Source organism: Papio anubis, chromosome 4 (genome assembly GCF_008728515.1).
Source record: "Papio anubis isolate 15944 chromosome 4, Panubis1.0, whole genome shotgun sequence".
NCBI lineage: Eukaryota > Metazoa > Chordata > Mammalia > Primates > Cercopithecidae > Papio > Papio anubis.
The window spans coordinates 156,449,476-156,468,371 of record NC_044979.1 but is presented as its reverse complement, the minus strand read 5'-3'; the positions used below and the strand labels follow the sequence as shown (position 1 = coordinate 156,468,371).

General features: G+C 36.9%; 1 protein-coding gene across 5 annotated transcripts in view; it reads right to left on the bottom strand.

Moving 5' to 3' along the window:
• Window positions 1–18,896, bottom strand: part of NCAM2 (neural cell adhesion molecule 2) — a 549,007-nt gene that overhangs the window by 127,028 nt on the left and 403,083 nt on the right. For all 5 annotated transcript variants that reach the window (XM_017956502.3, XM_009202420.4, XM_009202421.4 and 2 more), the window contains exon 10: window positions 3,444–3,631. In XM_017956502.3, coding sequence (XP_017811991.1) covers window positions 3,444–3,631 — 188 coding nt within the window. The remainder of the gene's footprint in view (window positions 1–3,443; window positions 3,632–18,896) is intronic.

Sequence of the window (18,896 nt, the reverse complement as noted above, 5' to 3'; positions counted from 1 at the left end):
TTCTGGTGGTAGAATTTACGCCTTCTGAAGATGCTTAAAAAATGTTGAAATGATCACCCAAGACTTAGAATATTACATAAGCTTAGTTGATAAAGCAGTGGCGGGGTTTGAGAGGACTGACTTCATTTTCGAAAGATGTCCTGCTCTAGGTAAATGCTAACAAACAGTATTATATGTTATTAGCCTTATAGCATCACCTGCTACACAGAGATCTTTCATGAAAGGAAGTGTTAATTAACAAAGTGCTTCACTGTTGCCTTATTTTAGTAAATTGCCACAGCAAATTCCACCTTCAGCAATCAACATTCTGACCAGTAAGCAGTCATCAACCTCGCAACAAGACTCTTCACCAATGAAGAAAATTACAGCTTGCTTAAAGCTCAAATTATTCCCAGCAATTTTTAGTAACTAAGTATTTTTCAGTTATGTTACATAGACCTTTTTATACATCATGCTTTTGCACACTTAATAGACTATAGTGCCAACATAACTTTTATATGCATTGAAAAACCAAAAACCTGTGTGACTGGCTTTATAGTGATATTTACTTTATTGAGGTGCTCTTGGAACTAAACCTGCAATATCTCCAAGGTATATCTGTATCCAGCTAAAAATACTGATATTAATTCATGATATTAGGTTTGGACAGAGTATAGTGAAGTCACAAATATAGTTTTGAATATCTAAATATAAGCTAAGTGTATAATATTAATAAAGAAGCTTGCTAGACTTTTTCTTAAACCTAAAAATATTTATTTCTTCTACGTATTCCATGATAAGAAAGTCATGGACACAACAGTCAGCATCCCTATTTAGGATATGAAAGAAAGATACAGACAATGCAAAGTACAATATTATTCCGACGAGCCTATTAGAAACCCATTCCTTCTTTCAATGCTTGCCCATATATTGAAAAGAAGTTGTGTAATTTCCTCAGGATGTGGTCAGTTAAAAAATAAAGTTTTGATGATCTTGACCTTTACAGATGCATTTATTGGCAGTAACTTAAATAATGTATTGAATATTTGGTTAATTTTAAAATGCATAATTTTAAGTTTGAATATATATACTTAAAGAAAAAAACTTAAACTCAATTCCATAAATTTATTACTGACAATTTGTTAACTGTAAACTTTTTTCTATATTTCATTTTATATTCTTAAGAATTAGCACATATATGACTTTTACAATCATTATTAAACAAAAGTAACTGTCTCAAGCAACTGTATATACTAATAATTAAATATTAGTAATGCTCATTGTTGCTTTCTCTTTTATGTTATTTTTTGTTATGCTATGTTTTCAAGTTGTGTTAGTCACACATGTATATTTTTCATTCAGAATTTAAATTTAATTTGTGAGAGTATACACATAAACATGTCTGTTTAAAGTCAGTGGTTTAGCCAACAGATCACCTGGCTGTGTGTCAAGTAAACAAAAATTGTGTTTTTGTTTTTAAATTTTATTTTGGAGTGCGGAGGGATGTCTTCAGGCAGAAGCTTAAATAGCATAAGCTATATACTATGTTGTATGTATAAAATGTTCCTTCACATTAAATATAGAGAATTATGAGTTGGCTGAGGAACTAAAAAATGTCAAGATGAAGCAAAGCAGAAATTACACATTAGTCTGTCATTTACTCATGAACTTCAATCCACTTGTTATGGACTGAACTGCCCGCCTCCTCACTCTGCCCATTCATATACTGAAACCCTAAGTTCCAGTGTGAATGAATTTGGAGATAGGATCTTTAAGAAGGTAATTAAGGTTAAATGAGATAATAAGAGTGGAACCTACTCCAACAGGACTGGTATCCTGTGTGCGCACAGAGGAAAGGGCATGTGAGGACACAGCCAGAAGGTGGCCAAGTACAAGTTCAGGGAAGGGTCCTCTACAGAAAGCAACCCTGCAGGCACCATGATATTGAACCTCCACCCTCCAGAACTGTAAATTTCTGTGATTTTAACCATCCTGTCCATGGTAATTTATTAAGGTATTCAAGGAGACTACACCCTACACAAAACAAGTTAAATCTAACCTGAGCTTTTCACTAAGGTAAAACACATAACATTTAGTTTAAAACTGCCCAGATGTTTTTATGAAATTGACATCCCTGTCAAGTCACAAATAGCTAGTTCTTCTAAAACAATTTCAAAGAAACTTCTTTACATTGAAATTGATTTAGACAAAGTGATTTAATTACTAACCACTCAGCCATGCAAATATTTGCAGATGTGATGTCTAAATCCTCCTATCAAACAATTCGTTTTAAGTCTAAACAGCCTCAATGAGGATACTTTAAGTTAATGCAGTACGGATGCGGATATTAGATGGTATTCTAAAACGTGCATTTCACTTAGTTTATGTAAACTGAATTAGTGAATAAAATGTAGCAACCTTTCAGCAAATAAGACTGTGTGGAAAAGATTCCCAATTTTCCTAACCACATCATAATTTGGAAAGGGTGATGATCATTTTCATAGATTTTTAATATGTTTTGGAAGTTGATACACACATACACGCACTCCAATTAATAAATAAGAAGCATTTTATTCAAACAGTATTTAAAGGCCAATTACTTTGCAATATAAAAATAATTATACAAAATCTTATTTTTAGTAATAAAACAAAAGATAATGAACAAGTAAATTTCATTTATTTTGGAATTTACACTAGAATTGTAAAAATCTATCCAAAGGATAGCATTTACACCTGCCAGACTGAAAAGAAAAAAAGCTATAACACATAATAGAATCAATGAAAGTATCAACATTGAAGACAAATTTGTAGCACTCAATAACTATTAAATTACCAATTTTTTCTTCCTAGATTTTCCATATATATACACATATATATTTTTTTTCTTTCTTCTTTTTTTTTTTTTTTTCGAGACAGAGTCTTGCTCAGTTACCAGGCTGGAGTGGCCAGGCTGGAGTGCAGAGGCACAATCTCGGCTCACTGCAACCTCCACCTCCCAGATTCAAGCGATTCTCCTGCCTCAGCCTCCCGAGAAGCTGGGACTACAGGCGCACACCACCACACCCAGCTAATTTTTGTATTTTTAGTAGAGATGGGGTTTCACCATGTTGGCCAGGATCACCTGACCTTGTGATCCACCTGCCTCGGGCCTCCCAAAGTGCTGGGATTACAGGTGTGAGCTATGGCGCCCTGCCATGTAATTGTTTTCATTCCTAAAAGTGCATTCATAAAAATAGTGGTCTTTGCTATATAGCCACACTTCTATATAAGTGAACAGACTTTCATACACTCATCATTAATGAGCCATGATCCAATGGACCTTTAAGTAAATAACTGTAAAATATATACACTATGATTTCTCTCTCTCTCATTGTATACAGGTATATGAAGATATTTAAATATATTCTGAAATAACAGATAGTTGCTAAAATAATACAATTTTTTGAGTATACACGTCGACTTACCTCTAATATCATCTTCCTTCCTGTACTATATGTCTTTAAATTGGTCGTGTTTTTAGCAGGTAAGACTAATTTCTCTCTTCTCCAGTGAATTGATGCTGGTGGATTTGATTTCACATCACAACTTATATTGATAGGATTTCCTTCCCAAGAGTAATAAATTGTTTGGTTTGATATGAACTTGGGGGCATCTGTAATACAATATAATAAAATAATTATAGGCATTTTCTTTAAGTTAAATAATCATTTAAGTAGTATAAGCATTAGTAATCTTTGCTTGACTATAAAAAGAAGCCACATAATTCTAATTTCATGTTTGTTTGTTTTGTTTTGTTTTGTTTGTTTGTTTGTTTTTTGAGACGGAGTCTCCCTCTGTCACCCAGGCTGGAGTGCAGTGGTGCAATCTCAGCTCACTGCAAGCTCTGCCTCCCGGGTTCCCGCCATTCTCCTGCCTCAGCCTCCTGAGTAGCTGGGACTACAGGCCTCCGCCACCACGCCTGGTTAATTTTTTGTATTTTTAGTAGAGATGGGGTTTCATTCTGTTAGCCAGGATGGTCTCGATCTCCTGAACTTGTGATCTGCCCACCTCAGCCTCCCAAAGTGCTGGGATTACAGGCGTAAGCCACTGTGCCTGGCCTAATTTCATGTATTTAACATAGGGCATCAGAACTCACAAAAATATATGTCATTTGAATACTTTTATCACATAAGTTTAACAAGATTAACATACAAACACTCATAAATTACCAATTATTAAAATGTAAGACAACCAGAGTTAAATCTGCTCTTACTAATCTGACAAAAAATATCTATTGATTATGTTAATGACTACTTGTGTAGAAACTATTTCTAGAACAAACTACCTTATAAAGTGAGAGTTTAGGATAAAATCTAACAAAATAAATGGTTCTTTCCTCACTTTTCATTTTGTTTAAGTCATAGTCACTTTTTTGTATAAATTATTTTGAAGACTCGGGTATGAAATCTAAGTTGGAATGGCCACAATACAACTGAACAACATTTTTTCCCTAAAGTATCCATATTTCCCATTTTTACTAAACCACAGATGTCATAAATTAAGCAACAACTAAACCAGGCACAGAAACACAAATACTGCATAATCTAATTTATACATATGGAATCGAAAACAGTCAAATTCATAGAAAAAGGCAGTAGATTGGTGGTTACCAGAGGCTGTGGTGGTTAAGAGGGATAGAAAGATGTTGGCCAAGGAGTTCAAAGATTCAGTTAGACAACAGAAGTAAGTTTTTGAGATGTATTATACAATAAGATGACAACAGTTAGTGTATCACATGTTTCAAAATTGCTAACACAGTACATTTTTCTCATCACAAAAAGTCCTGAGTATGTGAGGTGAAGAATTTAATCATTCCACACTGTTGGACATATATGAAAACATCACATTGTACACACTGTTGAACATATATGAAAACATCACATTGTACCCCATAAATATGTACAACTAAATTAAAAAGGTCTGGAGATGGCACACACATAATAGTGGATAAAAACAAAATAAAATTTGTGGCTGGTGCTTATAAGCAAAATTTTGTATTGGAAATAGCATTAAACTTGCCATCAAAATTGAGGGCCAACTCTGCCAAGTAGCAAAGATGTGACCTTGAGTTTCTGCTTATCAGTTTGGCCTTTTTTTCTCTTCTTTAAAGAATTTGGGAGTTGAACTAGATAAATTCTTCCCAAATTCCTTAACCTCTAAGAGTTCTTTAAAATGACTCTGGGACAAATTTTAAAAATAAACATGCATATCACTTTTATGATACATAAGGTAGCACTAGACCATATAAAAAGTGGCATTTGCTTTTCTGAAGAATTATGTAAGCTACCTGGGATAATAATTATTTCATGTTTACAGAAGCCTCTGGTGTAGTTTACTACATACACATGCAGGCATTGACATGCATATGTTTGTACAATAAGGTGCCTGTAATCCCTGGTACTTGGGAGGCTGAGGCACGAGAATCACTTGAACCCAGGAGACGGAGGCTGCAATGAGCCAAGATTGCATCACTGCACTCCAGCCTGGGTGACAAAGTTAGACTCTGTCTCAGAAAAACAAAAAAGGTTACTTGGTAAATATTTTAATAACTGAGTATCTTTCAAACAGAGACTACATGAGGGTAAATAATGCAGTGGTCCTTGGTGGTAAATGTATTATCTTAAGACTCCAAAATCTTCTTAATAAGTATATAATTAATAAAAATTGTGCATTACTATATAGACTGTAAGAAAAGGAATACTGCAAACATTCAAAATATACAAACATACAAAATTTGTAATGTGTCTATAGACATTAAAAACAAGCAACTATGCTCTTTTAGCTGTTATCACAATGAAACAATCCCTAATGATAAATTATTTAGATTTAATTAAATGGCAGCTGTACAGACAGAAGTCTGACCTAGAACATTTATTCTTAAATCCCTGCCCTTGAATGAATTTCTGACATTACATTGCCAGCATCACATGAAACAGTGACATATGCCAGGATCTGAATCTGTCACCTTCCTCAATGCTTCATTCAGAATAAGCTTATTTTCAGCCCAATCTTTTCCATACTAGGAGATACCAAAGAAACTTTTAAGCATGTCTTTAGACTTGGTACCAAGTTATACTTGTTTTGATAAATGCCCCCTCCCTGCCTCTTTTTTTTTTTTCCTTATTGCTGAGACTTGGAGGTGAACTTGGAGTCAGTACTGATCACTGCATTCCCCTGCAGTATGGGATTTCTTGACTTGATTACTTGCTTAATGCAAGCCTTCTACTTTCTTTTGTAATTCCTCCTCTGGCTGTGAAATCTTTTTTCTGAGCCTAGTTCATTTGTGGTTGGTACCTGTGACCTAAGAAAAGTCTTAGTTCTTGATGAGTGCTGGCCTGCATTACTGAATTCTGCCTGTGTCTGAGCAGGGTGAAGCTGATAACAAAGCATAACACAGGCTCTGGGAACTGAAATACACAAGTCTTTGAACTGAATTTCCACTAGGTGATGAATATTAGAACAAGGCAACTCACCATAAAACTCACGATATACAATCCACTTTCTAAATCAAATTGAAAAGGCATTACTAGGGAAATAATTTATAATAAAAAATAAGTTTTTAAAAATCATATTGATAATATGAATAGACATTGTCCATGTAAAACTGTATTATGATTGTGTTGTAGATTATGTCTTACATACTCTTCAAAGCATTCACATATTAGAGTGAAATATCTTCCTCTTTTCCAGTCATAATACTCTGTGGCAAACAATTTTCAAATGCCCTTTTTAATATTATATTTTAAGAACTACAAATAATAGAAATAGTTATTTTCAGAAGTAATAGTGTTACAGTGAAACAGCAAAAGAACTGTCATAACTAACTCCATTTTTGTTTAAGGAGCCTTTATCCATTCTTACATGTAGGTTAGAATAATTTTATAACACTCATAATATGCAAATACAGCAATCATATAATTTTCAAAACTAATTCTGGGGTTAAAGGAAAAGTATGTAAAAATTAACCATATTTCTCATTAAATATTTATAGGAGCATCATGACTTGACCAAAGACAAAAAAGTTTCCAACCCCATTGGATCCTCACTGACACTCAGATGTCTGCAACCCTTGGCCACCTTTTTTTTTTTTTATTATTATTATACTTTAAATTCTAGGGTACATGTGCATAACGTGCAGGTTTATTACATATGTATACTTGTGCCATGTTGGCGTGCTGCACCCATCAACTCATCAGCACCCACCCATCAACTCGTCATTTACATCAGGTATAACTCCCAATGCAATCCCCCCCACCATGATAGGACCTGGTGTATAATGTTCCCCTTCCCAAGTCCAAGTGTTCTCATTGTTCAGTTCCCACCTATGAGTGAGAACAAGCGGTGTTTGGTTTTCTATTCTTGCAATAGTTTGCTGAGAATGATGGTTTCCAGCTGCATCCATGTCCCTACAAAGGGCACAAACTCATCCTTTTTTATGGCTGCATAGTATTCCATGGTGTATATGTGCCACATTTTCTTAATCCAGTCTGTCACTGATGGACATTTGGGTTGATTCCAAGTCTTTGCTATTGTGAATAGTGCCGCAAAAAACATATGTGTGCATGTGTCTTTATAGCAGCATGATTTATAATCCTTTGGGTATATACCCAGTAATGGGATGGCTGGGTCATATGGTACATCTAGTTCTAGATCCTTGAGGAATCGCCATACTGTTTTCCATAATGGTTGAACCCTTGGCCACCTCTTGATCCTAATCCCGTCCTCTTCCCCCTCCCTGCCCTTAACAAAAAAGAGGCTGAAATTTGTACTGACTTAATATGGTAGTTTAGGATGCTAGTCCACCATTTTCTTGGTTTGCTGGCTCTCAGAATAAATCTGCTTTTCCTCCCGCCAACGCTCGTCTCTTGTGTTTGGCTTTCAAGTGGTGAGCAGCTGAACTTAGATTTGGTTATAATATAGTGTCAATTTTAAAAGCATTGTCATTGATTTCTCACCACTAAAGCAGAATATATAGAAATACCATTCATGTCTCTCAATATTTGGTATGAGCTCTCTTGTCCAGTTCATAGTCACCACCTGGTCAGTTTTAGAAGCCCCTTGCTGGCTTACTCACCTACCAGTTTCTACTTTAAGCAAAGGTAACTATCCTGCCTAAAATCTTTTAAAGATCCTATTCACACTCCTTAAATCCAAACTTTTATGACTCTTTACAAAGCTTCATATAAACTAGTCTATGCCTATATGTGACCTTGCACACATTTAGATTAACTCTTTTTCTTAAACCCTAATCACCCTGAACTCTTGTGCTTTCAGCCCTTTGTTCTAGCTGTCTCAATCTGCCTAATCACATTTTTTCTTCTTTTTAAATTTTTTATTTCAGTAAGTTTTGGGGGAATAGATGGTGTTTGGTTCTAAGGATAAGTTATTTAGTGCTGATTTGTGGGATTTTGGTGTACGCATCACCTGAGCAGTATCTACTGTATCCAATGTCTAGTATTTTATTCCTGATCCTACTCTCACCCTTTTCCCTCAGTCCCCAAAGTCCATTGTATCATTCTTATGCCTTTGCATCCTCATAGTGTAGTTCCCACTTATGAGTACGAACATTCAATATTTGGTGTTCCATTCCTGAGTTACATCACTTAGAATAAGGGTCTCCAAATCCAACCAGGTTATTACAAATGCCATTATTTTGTTCCTTCATATGGCTGAATAGTATTCACACACACTACATTTTCTTTATCCACTTATTGATTAATGGACATTTGGGCTGGTTCTATACTTTCGCAGTTGCTAATTGTGCTGCTATAAACATGTATGTGCAAGTGTTTATTTCATATAACGACTTCTTTTCTCTGGGTAGATACCCAGTAGTGGGATTGTTGGATAAAATGGCAGATCTACTTTTAGTTCTTTATGGAATCTCCACACAGTTTTCCATAGTGGTTGTGATGGCAGCGACAGTCCATCTGGAGCAGCCACTGTGAAGATGCCAGCTGCAGTTGGGGAGGTCTGGCCGGGGCTGTGCACTCCACAGAGCTGGCAGGGGCCAGGAACAGAAAGAAGCCCTGCCTCCTACTGAGTAGGTGGGGTGGGAGCCCTGTACTCCCTTGTGCAGGTGCAGCCACACAGTCATGCTCTGTTCTCAGGAGGTGAGGAAGCTTCCCTTCCCCCACAGGCTGGGAAGTGCATGCTCCCATCCCTGGCCTCTCCTCACTCCTGGTGCCTGCTCTGATTTTGGAGCAAAGTTGTGGCCCAGCCCAGGTGCTGTCCCATCCCACCTAGGTGTGTGCACACTCATGGAGGTGCTGACACACCAGCCCCCTGCTACCTCGACCCCCTCTAGACATTGGGCACCCAGGAGAACAGGACGGAGACTGATGGAGGACTGAGGGTGGCTCAGCAGGGGCCTACAGGCACCCCTTGACATGAAAAGCCTGGGGCCATGGACAGCATGTTGATGGCAGCAGGAGGCAGACAGGCTCCTGGGCAGAAAGCTGAGGGTCTCCTGTGAAACACCACCTTCAATCCAGGGACAGCCTGAAGCCTGGGGGTAGGACTGCAAGTTCCACGTGGAATCATGGCCCCGAGTGATAACTCATGGTGCTTTTTCCAGGCCTACCCATGGCCAACCATGGATCAATCAGCACACACTTCCTCCCTCTGAACCCATAAAAACCTGACTCAGCCAGAGTTGGACAGATGTCAGGATGACCTGCGGGTGGATAAAGCTACCCACTTAGGGTCTCCTGAGAGCCTTTCTGTAGCTCAGTGAAGGTCCTTTCCTCCTTGCTCACCCACCACTTGTCTGTATACCTCATTCTTCCTGGACATGAGACAAGAACTCAGGACCTGCGGAATGGCAGGACTGAAAGAGCTATAAGACAAACAGGGCTGAAACATGCCCCCCACTTGCCACATTGCAGGCAATGAGAAAGACAGAAGAGCTGTGGTTCTTCTGGGAGCCCAGACCTTGGGGATCCCCATGCCAAGGCTGTGGCATGATGTAACACCATCTTTGGGGCTCTACACTCTCTGGAGTCTCTGAGCTTTCAGGTACCATTGCATTCCCCTGGTCCAGATGATGGTGCCTGCAGTGGAAGCCCCTTGAGATACACCTGGTTCAGCCTTGCATGGAGTGGCGCCTGGAGCTGCCTGCCCCACCACAGCAGCTGGAGTGCCTGGATGGACCCAGTGGCTGGACCCTGCACCTGCCCACCCACACACCTGTTACCACTCCTGACCTGGTTTGCCCTTGGCAGGTAGGGGATCTAGGCCAGTAGCATGAGCTGAGCGCAGCCTGCTTTGCTGAGTGGGCAGAATGAGCCCAGTGTAAGCAAGCAAAACCCAAGCAGAGGTACCACCAGCCACAGAAGTTTCCAGCTGGCAAAGTGACACCCTAAAGATCCCATGACAGTTGTACCAGTTTACATCCCCACCAGCAATCTAAAAGTGTTCCGTTTTCGCCATATATGTGCCAACACTATTGCTTTTTTATTTCTTTGATTATGGCTATTCTTTCAAGAGGGAGGTTATATCACATTGTGGTTTTGATTTGCATTTCCCTGATTGTTAGTAATGCTGAGAATTTTACATATATTTGTTGCCCATTTGTATATCTTCTTTGAGAATTGCCTATTCATGTCCTTAGCCCACATATTGACGGGATTATTTATTTTTCTTGCTGATTTGAGTTCCTTGTAGATTCTTGATATTAGTCCTTTGTCGGACACACAGTTTGTGAAGATTTTCTTCCACTCGGTGGGTTGACTGTTTACTACCTGATTTTTTTTTTTCTGTGCAGAAGCTTTTTAACTTAATTAAGTCGCATCTATTTATCTTTGTTTTTATTGCATTTGCTTTTAGGTTCTTGGTCATGAAGTCTTTGCCTAAGCCAATGTCTAGAGGAATTTTCCCATATTATCTTCTAGGATTTTTATGATTTCAGGTCTTAGATTTAAGTCTTTGATCTATCTTGAGTTGATTTTTGCTTAAAGTGGGAGATGAGGATGCAGTTTCATTTTTCTACATGTGACTTGCCAATTATTCCAGTACCGTTTGTTGAATAGGGTGTCCTTTCCCCACTTTATGTTTTTGTTTGCTTTGTCAAAGATCAGTTGGCTATAAGTATTTGGTTTTATTTCTGAGTTCTCTATTTTGTTCCATTGGACTGTGCGCCTATTTAATCCATGCTGTTTTGTTGGCTATAGCCGCATAGTAGAGTTGGGTAATGTGTTGCCTCCAGATTTGTTCTTTCTGCTTAGTATTGCTTTGGCTATGAGGGCTCTTTTATGGTTCCATATGAATTTTAGAATTATTTTTTCTAATTCTGTGAAGAATTATGGTGTTATTTTTATTAGAATTGAGTTGAATTTGTAGACTGCTTTTGGCAGTATGGTCAAAACCTAACCACTTTTGATATATTTCATTTTAATATACCCATGTATGTTCTATCTCCCTTATTTATAAATTCTTTTTCTTTTTTTTTTCTTTAAGACAAAGTCTCGCTCTGTGGCCCCACTTATGGACCAGGAGTGCAGTGGCATGATCTCGTCTAACTGCCACCTCTTCTTCCCGGGTTCAAGTGACGCTCCTACATCAGCCTCTCAAGAGCTGGGATTATAGGCATGCACCACCAGGCTTAGCTAATTTTTTGGTATTCTTAATAGAGATGGGGTTTCACCATGTTGCCCAGGCTGGTCTCGAACTCCTGACTTCAGGTGATCCATCTGCCTCGGCCTCCCAAAGTGTCGGGATTACAGGCATGAACCACCACACCCGGTCAGCCTAATTTACAAATTCAATGAGGGAAAGAACAATGTTACTTGCCTCTCAGTTCTTCTACAGCACCTAAATATAAGTACCTATTCAGTCAATAACAGTAAAATCGATGAATGAAAACCAGGATAAGTATGTATTCTAGATGTCATCACTCCATTTAAAAGAGGATGAGAAATACACCTACATTTGTTTGATATTTCTAAAGACACAGAAACCTGGACTTCAATCCAGTGTTATATCTATTGTTACACATTGTCTTGCTTAGACCTTTATTATTATTTTGTAGAGAAGCTGGCCCTATACATTAACTAAGGTTTAACTCTACATTTAAAACAACCTGTAACACTCTGACTTTTTTTTTTTTTCAGTCATTTACATTTTCTCATTGGATTTATGCTGAGGGAAGCTACCAAGGGAGTAAAAACTAATATATCCTTTGGCAGATTTAAAGGATAATTCAATTAATGATTTCATAGATTCAGTTCTCTGTGTTCTGTCATATGTAGAAAAAGCTATGGCAATTAACTGGATTCAGTCCATGTACCATGGGAATTCTAATGGCTATGTGGAATACTAAATTACATGTGTGCTTCCTGCCAGTTAACCGTAACACTGGATATGCAGTGTTTGTTCTAATTTTGAACAGCCAAGTTATGCATAAATCTCAGCATATTTTATGATCCTTGAATCGTAAGAGTAATTTTTATTAAGGAATACCTATATGTGACTTCTTAGCACACACTGGCTTTCTCTCTAATTTGAGTTTCATTCATGATAAAATCTTTATTGGCCATAAGAAAAATTTGATAAGTAAGGTGAATTATTCATATTTCTAATATTATTCCCCCTTTTCTCATCAGAATATCTTTCCTCCCTCAAATCATACATAAAATACTAATAAAAATATTGTAGCTGTACTTCTAATGGCTAATTTGTCTTCTATTTTTTACGTTATGTAATTGAATTTTTCGTGAATAGGTGTATCATCTTTAAGTATAATTTCACCTATGTATTTAGAAAACAAAGCTTAAATGAACCTCTTTCATAAAAACTTCTGAGTTATCAAAGGAAGAATTATTGGTGATATAGATACATCAGTATTCAAGTTGTTTTATAAATACTAATAATGCCGGTTTATTTCAGAATTTGCATTTCAAAGCAAACCTGCATATACCTAAATAAAATTAAAATCTTGGTTTATTAAGATATGATCTTTAATTTTATATATCCAATACTTATTAGGTTAATAAAGATCTCTTAGAATAATTAAAATAAGGTGCCAAAACAAAAAATTTTGGTCCGGTAAGAAAAAATTATACAGGACAACTGTTTTAGCATTGATGATACCCTAGTATTTGTATCATAGAAATTAATCATTTTATGCTATCTGAAAAAAATCACAGAAAAACTACAGGGCTACAGTAACCAAAACAGCATGGTACTGATACAAGAGCAGACATACAAACCAATGGAGCAGAATAGAGAACCCAGAAATAAGAACGCACATCTGTAACTATCGATCTTCAACAAACTTCACAAAAACAAGCAATGGGAAAAGGATTCCCTATTCAACAAATGGTGCTGGGATAGCTGGCTAGCCATATGCAGAAGACTGAAAGTGGACCCCTTCCTTATACTGTATACAAAAATTAACCCAAGATGGATGAAAGACTTATATGTAAATCTCAAAATATAAAAACCCTGGAAGGCAACCTAGATAATACCATTCAGGACATAAACACGGCAAAGATTTCATGATGAAGATGCCAAAATCAGTCGCAACAATAGCAAAAGTTGACAAATGGGATATAATGAAACTAAAGAGCTTCTGCACAGCAAAATAGAGTATCAACAGAATAAACAGACAACCTACAGAATGGAAGAAAAGTTTTTCAAACTATGCATCTGACAAAGGTCTAATATCTAGCATCTATAAGAAACTTAAACAAATTTACAAGAAAAAAAAACCATTAAAAAGTGGGCAAAGAACATGAACAGACACTTCTCAAAAGAGGACATACATGTGGCCAACAATCATTTGATAAAAAGCTCAACATCACTGATCACTAGGGAAATGCAAATCGAAACCACAATGAGATACCCATCTCACATCAGTGAGAATCACTATTATTAAAAAGTCAACAACAATAGACCCTGGCTAGGTTGTGGAGGAAAAGGAACACTGTTACACTGTTGATGGTAGTGTATATTAGTTCAGCCATTGTGGAAGACTGTGTGGGGATTCTTCAAAACCTAAAGACAGAAACAGCATTTGACCCAGCAATCCCATTACTGGGTATATACCCAAAGGAATGTAAATCATTCTAGTATAAAGACACATGCATTTGTATGTTCACTGCAGCACTATCACAATAGTAAAGACATGGACTCAACCTAAATGTCCATCAATGATAGACTGGATAAAGAAAATGTGGTACAAGTTCACCCCGGAATACTATGTGGCCATAAAAAAGAATGATATCGTGTCCTCTGCAGGGACCTAGATGGAGCTGGAGGACATTATCCTTAGCAAACTAACTTAGGAACAGACAACCAATGCATGTTCTCACTTAGAAGTTGGAGTTAAATGATGAGAATACATGGACACATACAGGGGAACAACACACTGAGAACTATCAAAGGGTGGAGGGTGTGGGGGGAGAGGATCAGGACAAATAACTAATAGGTACTAGGCTTAATACCTGGATGATGAAATAATCTGTATACACACAAAAAAACCCCCTCTGACTCAGGTTTACCTATGTAACAAACCTGTACTTGTACCCCTGAATTTAAACGTTTTTAAAAAATTAGAATTCTTTTTTTTTTTTTTTTTGGCATTAGACTGAACTCATTGATAATTGCTCTTACAATCTCAGCAAAATTATTAGCGGCCCAAGAAACATCAAAGATCATTTAAACAAAGAAGATGATAATAAAATAACTTCTACGTAACCAGAAATGTTTCAAATTCGGATGCATGTGACGAATTTTGAGATACCAAGAGTACTAACAATAATTATTTAAAGAGGAGATTTGCTCTGATCAAGACTTCATCCTCATTCCAAGGGCAGGAAATTTTTCATGTCCACAATACTAAAGCAGAGAAAAGACATTTTAGTGCTGGTGAGCTTGAAATGAAGGGATCTATGTGAATAAATACACTAATTTGAATTAGTCATATATGTTTTAATATCACATTTGATTCAGATTAATTATCTGATCATTATTGTTTTAATGTTGTATTAGATTCAGATTCAATATTATCTCCTCCTTAGGTTCTACTTCAAAATACTGTGATGATGTTACCTTTCAAAGGGTTTTTTCTCTTATTGCTCATTTGTATACTATCTATGACACATACTTTCTTCTAAGCACATTAAGTTATATGTTATTTTATGATGCTTTCTAAGCTATTCTACGTAAGTAGATTCTGGTCCCCTAGGCTTACTGAAATATTTGTAAGTATGTTCAATTATTTGCATGTTTGAAAAATACTAACAGTCTATTTCTAATGTTGTACAAGAAATGTTATTTATTATTATTTCTATTATTACTATTATTACTTGAGATGGGGTCTCGCTGTATTGCTCAGGCTGGTCTTGAACTTCTGTGTTCAAATGATCCTCCTGCCTAAGCCTCCTGAGGAGGTGTGATTACAGGCATGCACTACCACACTTGACTATTATTAAATTGAATAACTAAAATCAAAGGTTTTTAATCGAAGATACAGAAATACCATTTTCTTCTTGAATAATTATAAAACAACTTACAGAAATATTTTGTTTTTCTTATTAATACATGATGATTATCCAAGCAAGTTGGAAACCACTTAGAGAAAAATATAAATGTGCATATTTTCACAAAGGTGAACACTATTTTAAAACTAAGCACATTACTCTTTTGACCATGCATTTAGCGTAAAAAACACACAATTTTACATTATACCTAGAATGTAATATTTCCCTGTGATTGTTTTTCTCTTGCTTTCTAGAATTGCATGCATTTCTTAAAAATACAGTCAATGAGTTGTTTTTATAAATTCTTGAAATAATTTGAATAAAGAAAAATATATAATAAACTCAATTCTTGTCTTTAGTGTAATCCATTCTAATTAATATATGCTGAATATGTTATTTGTTCTTTTTAAAAGGATGTTCACCAATAGTTACATAAATTTATATTAAAGTGACGTCAAATTAGAATAATACTATGAAATTCACTGGATGTATTGCAATGGTCTCCCTACTGGTGTTTCTCCCTTGCTTCTGCCTTCGTACCCCTTTCAGTCTATTCTCAGCTCTGTAGCAAACGTCATTCTCTTAAAATATGATCTGAGAAGATTGCTTGCACCTCTGATCAAAACTCTCCAGGGGCCTCTCATCCTTTTTAAAGTCCTCCTTAATATTATAAAGCTCTATATTAGTGCTGCTAATATAGACAATGGCAATGGGAGCCACCTATGCAATGTTAAATTTTCTCAGAGCCATGCTGAAAAAGAAACAGAATAAAGGTCAAATTAATTGTAATAATATAATGAATATATTTAGAGTGGTATAATTTCAACATGTAGTCAATATAAAAAAATAGAAGCCAGGTGGTGCGGTGGCTCACGCCTGTAATCCCAGCACTTTGGGAGGCCAAGGCGGGCAGATCACGAGGTCAAGAGATTGAGACCATACTGGCCAATATGGTGAAATCCTGTCTCTGATAAAAATACAAAAATTAGCTGGGTGTGGTGGCACGTGACTGTAGTCCCAGCTACTCGGGAGGCTGAGGCAAGAGAATTGCCTGACCCAGGGAGGCGGAGGTTGCAGTGAGCCGAGATCGTGCCACTGCACTATAGCCTGGCGACAGAGTGAGACTCCGCCTCATAATAATAACAATAGCCATGATACAGAATCAACCTAAGTGTTCACCAATGCATGAATGGATAAAGAAAATGTGAGATATGTACACTATGGAATGCTATTCAGTCATAAAAGAGAATGAAATCTTATCATTTGCAGCAATATAGATGAAACCGGAGGACACTGAGTGAAGTAAGTCAGGCTTAGCTAAAAGGCAATATTCTCACTTATATGTGGGAGCTGAAAAAAATTGATCTCATGGATGAAGAATAGAATGGTGGTTCCCAGAGGCTGGAAAGGATACTGGGCAGGGAAAAATAAAGAGAGATTTGTTAATTGGTACAAAATTATAGTTAGATAGGAGGAATAACATGTAGGGTTCAGTAGCACAAGAGGGCAACTATAGTTAACGATAACTTATTGTATATGTCAAAATAGCTATAAGACTTAGAATGTTCCCGATATGGTTTGGCTGTGTCCCTACCCAAATCTCATCTTGAATTGTAGCTCCCATAATTCCCGCGTGTCATGGAAGGGGACTGGTGGGAGGGGACTGAATCATGAGAGTGGGTCTTTCCAGGGCTGTTCTTGTGGATAGTGACTAAGTCTCATAAGATCTGATGCTTTTTTAAAGGGAAGTTCCCGTGCACACACTCTCTTGCCTGCTACCATGTAAGATGACTTCGCGCCTCATTTGCCTTCAGCCATGATTGTGAGGCCTCCCTGCAGTCATGTGGAACTGTGAGTCGATTACATCTTTTTCCTTTATAAGTTACCCAGTCTCGGGTATGTCTTTACTAGCAGCGTGAGAACAGACTCATAGAGTTCTCAACACAAAGAAATGATAGATGTTTGAAATGATGGATATCCCAGTTACCCAGATTTGATGATTACACATTTTTTGCTTGCACTGGAATGTAACATGGACCCCTTAAATACATACAACTAATACATATCCATATAAATTAAAAATAAGTAACAACATTAGTGAGATATAGTGAGATATTTTATACCTTTATTTTTTGTTCTAAGATTTCAAAACCTATTGTGTATTTTACACTTACAGCATATCTCAAATAAGCCACTAGATTTGTACTGGGAAAGCCTCTTCTGCCTTTGGATTTTATATAATGTACAACTGAATACGCAGATTCACATACCCAATTTGTTTCAAAATTACTAAAAAGTTTTCCAATAACTAAATCGAGCATCATATTTTAAATTTGAGTTAATTAAAGTAAAACAAAACCAAAATTTCAGTTGCTCAGTTGTACTGGCAGCACATTTAGTGCTCCAAAGCCACATGTAACAAGTGGCTGCCGGACTGGACGGCATGTCTCTATAACATCTGGCATCTCGTTAACTTCACGGCCTCATCTTCCCCTCCTCTGTGACCCTTGCTCATTCAGCTTCAGCAACATTAGCCTCTGCGCTGCCTCTTGAATTTCCTAGAATTGCTCTTGCTTGAATAATCTGCCCTTGTTCCCTCTGCCTGGTATGTTCTTTTCCTACATTTGCAGCTGGTCCCTCTCTTACCGTATTTTCTTCATCTATCCAAAATTTCACCCACAGGCATATACGTCTGATATGGATTAAATTGTTCAGCAAAATTCCACTCCAAAAGACCTCCGAATAGAAGGCTAGTGTATTACCCTGATGAACTGATGTTTGGCTTAGCCACATGACATTTTTGGATGTGATGTGAACAAACACTCTAAATATGTCTTTGTTGTTGGGCTTATTTTCTTGTGCTTCTGCCATCACCATAAGATGATAATATCCTCTCTGTACTCACTGCTTCCTCAGCTTGGTTATATGTGTTACTGGATCCATACCAATGAGTCAGGCATTGCTGTTTGAAGCCGAGCTCCTTATTCAAACCTGGCTTTGATCAGCAGTTTCCAACGTGATAATTATCGTATGACACTGTGTTTTGGGGTGTTTATTATGCATAATTATTATGGCAAGCTGACTGATGTGTCTCATTGCACTGTTTTACTTTTTTCTTCCTTAGACTTTCTCATTGTTTCCCACATTATGCATTTTTCTACTTTATTTTTTAAAATCATTGGTTTCTCTTGCCAATGTCCATGAAAGCAGGGATGTTTGTTTGCTTTATTCAATTCTATATACTAAAATCCTAGAAAAGGGCTTGGTGTGTACTATATGGCTGATTCATATTGTTGAAAATATTTAATTACAACCCTAACCACAGTATGCCTTAATTCATAGATAAGTCTCTTTCACTTTACAAAATAGGAAATTGAAACTTGGTAATTTAAATGA